The following is an 8,726-nucleotide window of genomic DNA, read 5'->3' on the forward strand; positions in this document are numbered from 1 at the left end:
TAATTCAACCTCGAAGCAATGTTTTATGACATAAAAATTTTAAAATCCTCAATTTTTCCCAAGACCTGCACATTTTTTGTAAACTTATGGAATCAATTATTGAAAAAAATTACATCCATTTAATGAGTATTCTTTATGAGCCTAATACTTTATCATGATCAGCTCAAAAGTCTAAGGAACCAACTTGTACAAGAAGTATCATAAGTGTATAAGATACTTGAAAAGGATATATAAGGTTCTTTTGAAGATACACAAGGCATTTCATTCAAATTTGAGAAAAAGGACACGTGTCCTAGTTTGTACTACACAAGCTTTGGACAAAAGCAAAAATATAACTCTCCATAGCAATATGGGCATGTAGTAAAAGCGTAGGAAGATAAGGAAAATTGATATTTGAGACGAGGGATATTTATATTATCATATTTACCTGGCATGTGTGAAAATTGATAGGAACCATGAGCTATAATCCCCATACATATCTATTTGGCAATCGTACTCACATACCTTTTGCCAAAAGGTGAAAATTAAAAATAGCACTTAAGCTTTATATTTTGCTAACCTTACAAGAAGTCAAGCTAAACAAGCTTTGGACAAAAGCAAAAATATAACTCTCCATAGCAATATGGGCATGTAGTAAAAGCGTAGGAAGATAAGGAAAATTGATATTTGAGACGAGGGATATTTATATTATCATATTTACCTGGCATGTGTGAAAATTGATAGGAACCATGAGCTATAATCCCCATACATATCTATTTGGCAATCGTACTCACATACCTTTTGCCAAAAGGTGAATTAAAAATAGCACTTAAGCTTTATATTTTGCTAACCTTACAAGAAGTCAAGGAGGGTGATCTAAGTCCTTAGACCTTGCCACTCTTGGAGCGTGTACAGAAAGTTGCATCCTCTCCCTACTTGTCTTTATTTCTATTGTTTCTCTTCCTCGAATAGCTTTAAAAAAACCTTACTCCTGTATTCATAGTAGTGACCAAGTTATTATATTTTGATGGAAGAATTTGTAAATCACCGGGTGCAAGTGTTAAGTTGTATGCCATGCGGTACAAAATCACAGGCTGCATGAAGTCAAAAAGTGTGAAGGTTGGGTGGTCTTCTCACTAAGTGGATTGGAAACAAGTTAAGAGTCATAAACAAGATTGGGGCGGGGGGATTGAACCGTTGGCTGTGAGAAAAGAGATGCATATAGTATGCTAAGACTTGTACAAGAACCAACTTGTACAAGAAGTATCATAAGTGTATAAGATACTTGAAAAGGATTTAGAAGGTTCTTTTCAAGATACATAAGGCATTTTATTCAAATTTGAGAAAAAGGACACATCCCACTTTGGTACCAAACTAGTTTTTACAAGCTTTGGACAAAAGCAAAAATATAACTCTCCATAGCAATATGGGCATGACGTAAAAGCGTAGGAAGATAAGGAAAATTGATTTTGAGACGAGGGATATTATATTTACCTTGCATGTGTGAAAATTGATGGGAACCATGAACTATAATCCCCATACATATCTATTTGGCAATCGTACTCACATACCTTTTGCCAAAAGGTGAAAATTAAAAATAGCACTTAAGCTTTATATTTTGCTAACCTTACAAGAAGTCAAGGAGGGGTGATCTAAGTCCTTAAACCTTGCCACTCTTGGAGCGTGTAAAGAAAGTTGCATCCTCTCCCTACTTGTCTTTATTTCTGTTGTTTCTCTTCCTAGAATAGCTTAGAAAAAACCTTACTCCTGTATTCATAGTAGTGACCAAGCTATTATATTTTGATGGAAGAATTTGTAAATCACCGGGTGCAAGTGTAAGTTGTATGCCATGCAGTACAAAATCACAGGCTGCATGAAGTCAAAAAGTTAGAAGGTTGGGTAGCCTTCTCAGCCTTCTCACTAGGTGGATTGGAAACAAGTTAAGAGTCATAAACAAGAGGTATTGAACATGGAAAGATTGGGCCGGGGGGATTGAACCGTTGGCTGTGAGAAAAGAGATGCATATAGTATGCTAAGACTTGAGCCTAATGTGATCAAGATATTAGCATGGCAAAGAAGAGATGTAGAAAACTATGTCAAATACGTTCTACTAAAGATTATTTTACATGGATACAAAGCGCACTTATTGATCCCGTCTGAATGGTCTGGTACCCTTAACACACCCGCATGGTTACAACTTTTTCTGGGGATTTTGGCTAATTATCACTCGTTTGCTCTTATTTTGGAAAAGCCTTTCCAATTGTTTGAAAGCTTTCTGATCGAAATCAGAGCCATAACAGCACATCTCATTCTCTTTGATCGTGCACTTTCGATTCTACGTAGTGACCAAGTATTCTCCATAATTTGTGAGAGTCAGAGCCAAGCAACAAGCCCTCTGGGCCGTCCATAAGCAGAGTTCGAAAAAAGACCTCAGCATCCTCATCAGCAATGTAGTTCTTATTGGAATGATCTTAACAATGCTTTCAAACATTCAATTATGACTGACCGAGCCTCACTTTTCATCTCTCGATGACTTAAAACTCCTTTACAAGAAATCATCCTTCAAGACAAAACAAGTAAAGCAACAGAAGCACACTGAGTAATATGGTGTTAGTCAAACGTTTAACATTTAGTGACATCATATCCTGCCACTAATGTCATAAACACAAATGAACCAGAGACAGAATATCAGGCAGAATCTAAAAAGTTCTCAAGCCGTAACTTCTATCACAAACAAATTACATTTACTTGCATGTCGTCTACTCCACAAGGCCTTGTTGCAATCCAGATTTGAGAACGCTATACAACCATATCAGTTGTTACCAATGCGTGTAAAACTGGAGCCCTACAATTTGTGAATGAGGAAATTGGGTAGTTGCTTCCACCCTCTGATGCAGATGGTAAGAAGCCAGAAAATTTCACTTGTGAGGTCGATCCCATCTCTGTGTCCCAATCAAGGGCACATGACAAAGATAAGGTTCATATGTTGCCTCAACTAACTCAACAAAGAATCAATTTCATACTATATCCAGAAACTCTTAATGATCTTTCTAATTATAGGGTCTGTAGCGAATAGGCCTACGAAACCTCGGTATCCTCCTGCAATCAAATACAAACCCAAATAAATGACAAAACCACATCAATAGTCACTTTATATAAGAGTTCACAGAGACTTGAAAGAAGGCCTCTACCCGTAACCATACGCTGGTGGCATGTAAGCCCTTGGTGGGCGGTAACCTGAGTAAGGACTAAACCGACGTCCACGAAATTGCTTCATTCCAGGAACATTGGTTCTTTTTGCTGAAACCTGCAGAGAATTATGGGTATAAATGTATGTGAGCCCAGGTAAATATCCCCATAGTAACCCTGTTCTCTTCAGAGCCTCCTCCACCAGAAAGAGAGAAGGGTGAAAGCGGGAGGGGGGGGGGGGGGGGGGATACATGTCCGTATAAATCCAGGAAATATACAGATTCACTAAAAGGAGCATGCATGTTATAAATTCATGGCAATGATGTACAGTCATTATGACTAGCTCATCACATGTAGTATTGACAAATAGCATAATGCAAAAGGCAGTGCATTTTGATGTATCCTTATGGTGGTCTAAGAAGATGTTCATGTAGTACATACATAAAACTAACCTAAACCATATTTTCCACAAAGCACCACTGTCCTGGACTATCATCAAGCAGTCTCAGAAAATGCTCTCAACTCACTTTCAATGGACGGCCATGGAGTTCTGACTCATTCAGCAAAAGCGCATTTTGCACCGCTTCTAACTCCAAAAACTCCACATAGGCATACCTAAATGAGATTGTTAAGATTAAAAAATCAATCATGAGCAAGAACTAAAAAGTGGGGAGCACATCAAGTACCCCTTGGGCTGTCCAAATTTGTCTGTCAAGATGGTCACGCGATTCACAGTGCCACACGACTGAAAATGCTGCTGGACTTCCTCTGGTGTACATGAGTAATCAACCTAATCACCGGTTGCAAGGAATAATTAATTGAAACCAAGTTTGTAAAGGGTGTTCCCAGAAAACAGCAGAAAGCATCTTAAAAATAGCAAAGGTGGCACCGCAGCATGCATACATTACCGACAAAGACTGATCGTGCATCCGCCTCTTCTTTGTTCTGCTGTTGAGCCGCAACGCTTGCTGGATCTGTCCATAGAATTTGAGGCACATGTAAAGCACATCCAGAAATAACTACCATTCTGTGGAAAGAAGCAAAACCTACCTTGTACGACACCCATCTCTTTCTCAACTTTGGCTTGCATGTCTCTCAAAGCAGCTGCCTCTTCTTCCATTTCCTTCAAACGCCTCTTCATTTCCTCTAGTTCCTGGGACAGCAAAATACTAACCATGATCAAGTTTCAGGATCAGAAAGTACATTGTAGACAACCAGGCTATAGCAGAAGACCCTTTCAGCTTTCAAAAAAAGGTTTATTTTGTATGAACCCCAGTTATTCTATCATATGATAGAACACAAGGACAAACATTGTTGTGCACAGTGTTCGAAAGGAACTACTAGCTGCAAACCATTGAGAATTTGTACTCACAACAGACGCTTAGTTTTCCATAATCAAAAATCACCTTGGCAGCTGCGTCTTCATTTGTGACATCTTCATTCTTTTCTACTCCTTCTGTGTCTGTTTCCATATCTCCGATGTCCTCAGGAACATCCCCTCCATACACTTCATGCTCCTCATCCATGTCGAAAATTATGAGCTACCTAATTATTTAAACTGATCAAAATGTGATGCGTCATTAATCTCTCTTTCATAAAAAACAGCAATAAATTGATCATACTAAAAGGCCACCTATGCCCTCCTCAAGTCCTAAGCATAAATGACAGTACGGAGAAATGAGCATTAGGCCCCTGGGTGATAACAGCATACAGCGAGTACAAAGAGGAAAGGGAAACACCCAGATAGTGGTGAAACCACAAAACGAATACAACATATGATGCCGGGGGGGAACCCCTCCTAAACATGGTAAACAGTACCCTGGAAGCTGCGAAGTTGAGGGAAACAATGGTTGGGCAGAGTCTGCAGGCTGCAGACGGGTGGTACCATACATACAGCCAGTAAGTGATGGGAGTAAGCAAAAACGTCACTCTAAGAAAGTTGAAGCACAAAACCAATCTAACTTTGAAAAGAGAAACAGAAAGCTACCCCAAAAGAACCCACCACGCTGTGTACAAGACACCACATTTAGAGATGCACGTAGAGGTTTGGAGCTGCAATGGGTCACCGTGGGGAGATTAGTGGTGATGTAGGGCACACACATTGCTACTTAGACACATTAGCCCCGGGCAGAGCTTACTAAGTGTATAGCGCTCTTGATGGACTACATAAGAAGTGTATGCGAGACAGCACTTCTAGAGGCTCAAAAGCAGATGAGAGCTATAATGGAGTTTAAACTTTACAGATCATATCATGATATCCATAGGCGTCATTCATGTGCGTGAGGCTGAGGAGCGTTTCATATACATTGCTCTATGCTACTTCGTATTATCAGGATCAAAGTTTACCCTGCGGAAGGAGACCCTAGAGACTGGGAGGGGGAGGGAGGAAGATACTCACCATACCCATGCCTAGCTGAGGGCATCCTGAAGTATTCTGGCTTGGGGGAGGTCTTCCTCATGAGAGACTTTAACGGGCAGAAACAATGCAGGCAATGCAAGATCGAGGAGTCCGCGTTGCATCATGCTACACCTCCTAGATGAGGCAGGAGTACAGAGAACCTCGGAGGACACTGCAACCCCCACATGCTATGATCGCTCTGTCCATTTCGTGGTAGTCTCTTTGCAAGTGCTCTACTAGCCAAGCTCTATGGGGCATAGTCCAAGGACACTTCAGACCCATCATGTCACGTGCACATCTAATGCTATGTGCATGTGGACAAGCTGTAACTCCTATTTCTAGGGTTTAGGACAACCTAGGAAGTGTTATGGCACCTTGCGAGCCTGTACTCGGGACGTGCACAACCAGTGTCTACTAGGTTTACGCATTGGGGAGTGTTCCCATACACCACCATGAGTACCAAGCCTAGGTAATAACTGCATATGAAGCACCTCTTATTAGTAGTTCATCAATGTATTAATAAGTGACATATTAGCATCATTTTATAAAGTCAAGGCTCAATCAGCTCGACCCAGAATTTTGCACCTATTTAGGAGACCCTAGGGGCCACCTCTCCAAACATTCGATACCCGTACTACAAGTACTCGCACCACAAGCATCTTCAACATTTTTCAGCCATCAGCCCATCGCCACCTTTAGCAGCAACAGAATCAGCCTAGTGTTTTAATATTTCAACCCTAGCCTCATCGTCAGGTCCCAGTTCCAAGCAAGATCAGCCCTAGCGTTTTCAATCTCCAGCCCTTAGCCTCACAGATACAAGCATCTACTGCAAGATCCCATCAGCATCTCAATATCTAGGACCATTGTATTAGCATTTGTGCAATCTAAAGGAAATAACTCTCTTGCGATAGGGAGGGGGACCCTTGGAGGGGGGTTTGGGACCCCATCTTGTGTTGGTCTTCTTTCTCTCTCTTCACTCACAAAACCTTCATTCACACTATCATTCTCTCTTCTATCTCTAGTCTTTGCACATTGCTCAGGAAGTAAAAGAAACTCTCTCATTCAGTAAAAGGAACCTTGAGTAAGTACTGATCATTCACCCTGAATCACTTCCGTTGCACGTTACATTGGTATCAAAGCTCTTTGGCAAACAATGTGAACAATTGCAAATATATATCCCCTTCGATCCAAAGGCTGAACTTGCCTTGACTACTAAAGCCATGATTTAAGTAGTCCTCACCCACAATGGCATAAATACCAAGTCTCAAAGATGCAAAGAAATTGCTGTAAAAGATGCAAAAAACAAGAAGAATCACTAGGGAAACATGGATATACAAAAGGCGTAAGGAGAAAATTATGGCTTTACTTCCTACAAAATAATTAAGGACATCATGATACAGCTCTGTAAGATGAGACCTTGGTTATAAGTTATAGCCATGAGTACCAAGGTTTGCTCACAGCCTATCGCAGACAGCTTAGCCTCAACTTCAGGAGGAGCTGATGCCACATTATCCAGTCCCTTTGTTAGAATTTTTAGCCAGCTTGCAAGATTGAATGGATCCATGAAGTAGCTATATGCCATACTGACTGCAGTTGATTGGCATCAAACTAAACCATCGTATACCTTAGAGCAGCTGTTGCTTCTAATCTCTTGCCGATTCGATCATACACAAACTGTGTGCCAATAGCAAAGTTCGATCGTCAACTTGGGGGTATCAAGTCCAGGGCCATTAGCCATTTAAAAAAGAGAATTAGGGCTATCATTCGCAATGCGTGAGAAGGATGAGCAACAACGGCAAGACTAGCGTTTGAAATAAGCATTGTGCTGGATAAACTTGACACTTCAAAAGACCAGTGGTGAAGAAAACCATGCAGCAAAGGACCTGAAACCCTGAAAAGTTGCAAGGATGCGTGCAGCATCTTCTAGCACAAGCGTGATAACAGGTAGCGTTTAACATTGTCAGGCCAAAGCACATGGGCACCGGTGGCTAATTCAGTATGACGATGATCTGTATGATGAATCCACACCACAATCTTCATCCTGACAGCTGAAAATGCTCTTTGAAGAGAAACGAGGAAACCCTCGACATAGAAATGCTAGTTGCTGCATGATACGTACTTGTGCAATGGACGAACTCTTTCCCTCCTAAGCTCTCCTGCTCGTTTCCTCGCAATCGGCTTTACTGTCCTGGCAATAGTGTGCCAAACAAATTTCTTTCTTTAAAGGAGACCTCACACATCTACCGACAAGTTTTGAACACAAGACGTCGAGAGGGAAGGGGTGTATTTTTAGTCATGACAAAGAGACCTCAAAGATTTACCATACAAATCTCAAACTCGTAGAGAGAGAGGGAGAACTCATCCATAGAATCATAACTATGTGTGTGTGTGTGTGTGTGTTTTGATACTTCAGTATCACTAAGAAGGTTTATATGTTTTGAAGAAATTTGGACACTTGAAGTGATAAATGTAGTCCAAATCCACATTAACTTAAGAAATTTGTAAAAGAATCTATGGAAAATGTAAAACTCATATAAATCATTACAATGACATAGATGAAACTCGAAGTTTTATCAACAGCAAAACAATCTCACAAAACAAGATAAGGGGAGTCATAGTGTCTATATCGATCCAAGCATGAAAACATTTCCTTTTTAATCTTGGAAGGGTATTATTGGCGTCAATAGACCCACCCACTTGTCATTGAATTTTGATTAGGCCAAAATGGACAGTTTGTCTTTGTTAAATTTCCATTCTATGCACTTTCAATTAATTACTAGCAATTATCAATAGCCCAGATTATCATCTCACCTGGTGATCCCATGCCTAGATTTACAAAGGCGTCTTATGATTGAGTCAAGAAAAAAAAACCATACTTACCTTATTGTGGTAACAAAATTCTTTATAGTACAAAGAAGCAATAGACGTTCGAAAATTAGGGCTTTAACATGTTTTGGACAATGCAGATAGAGCACAAAACTCCATTTCCTTGGGTTCCTCTTTGCCGCTTGATAAAGCTAGAGAAAGCAAGACAAGTTAGCTGGGACCACAAGCGGCTTCAACCATTGGCCAATACATTCTTGTTAGAGGGATATTATGAGCCCAAAGGATGCTTTATATGCTCAATTGATGCACCAAGTCATCCTTCCGTCGATGTGGA

At 40.4% G+C, this 8,726-nt stretch overlaps 1 protein-coding gene across 2 annotated transcripts; it reads right to left on the reverse strand.

Annotated features, from left to right (window-relative positions):
- Positions 1–2,667: 2,667 nt before the first annotated feature.
- LOC147429386 (polyadenylate-binding protein 2-like) lies at positions 2,668–7,824 on the reverse strand. 2 transcript variants are annotated; one of them, XM_086495603.1, is made up of 8 exons: positions 7,686–7,824; positions 4,575–4,713; positions 4,219–4,321; positions 4,072–4,142; positions 3,855–3,958; positions 3,696–3,783; positions 3,171–3,286; positions 2,668–3,078 (listed from the first exon to the last, which is right to left on the reverse strand). In XM_086495603.1, exons 2-8 carry the CDS (start codon positions 4,692–4,694, stop codon positions 3,030–3,032), a joined length of 651 nt encoding a protein of 216 aa, XP_086351729.1. In that variant the 5' UTR covers positions 4,695–4,713; positions 7,686–7,824; the 3' UTR covers positions 2,668–3,029. The 2 variants fall into 2 exon arrangements, with proteins under 2 accessions (XP_086351729.1, XP_086351728.1); XM_086495602.1 differs by having other exon boundaries at positions 4,575–4,726.
- Between the last annotated feature and the right edge of the window lie 902 nt (positions 7,825–8,726).

Source organism: Adiantum capillus-veneris, chromosome 22 (genome assembly GCF_014529385.1).
Source record: "Adiantum capillus-veneris isolate H3 chromosome 22, ASM1452938v2, whole genome shotgun sequence".
Classification (NCBI taxonomy): domain Eukaryota; kingdom Viridiplantae; phylum Streptophyta; class Polypodiopsida; order Polypodiales; family Pteridaceae; genus Adiantum; species Adiantum capillus-veneris.

Bases quoted from the DNA above. Each gene is read 5' to 3' on its own strand.
- LOC147429386 (XM_086495603.1), bottom strand. From the start codon at position 4,694: ATGGATGAGGAGCATGAAGTGTATGGAGGGGATGTTCCTGAGGACATC. The intron at 4,322-4,574 runs GTGATTTTTGAT...TTGCTGTCCCAG, and splicing joins ATGAAGACGCAGCTGCCAAG to GAACTAGAGGAAATGAAGAG. The intron at 3,287-3,695 runs GTGAGTTGAGAG...AATTCTCTGCAG, and splicing joins TCCATGGCCGTCCATTGAAA to GTTTCAGCAAAAAGAACCAA.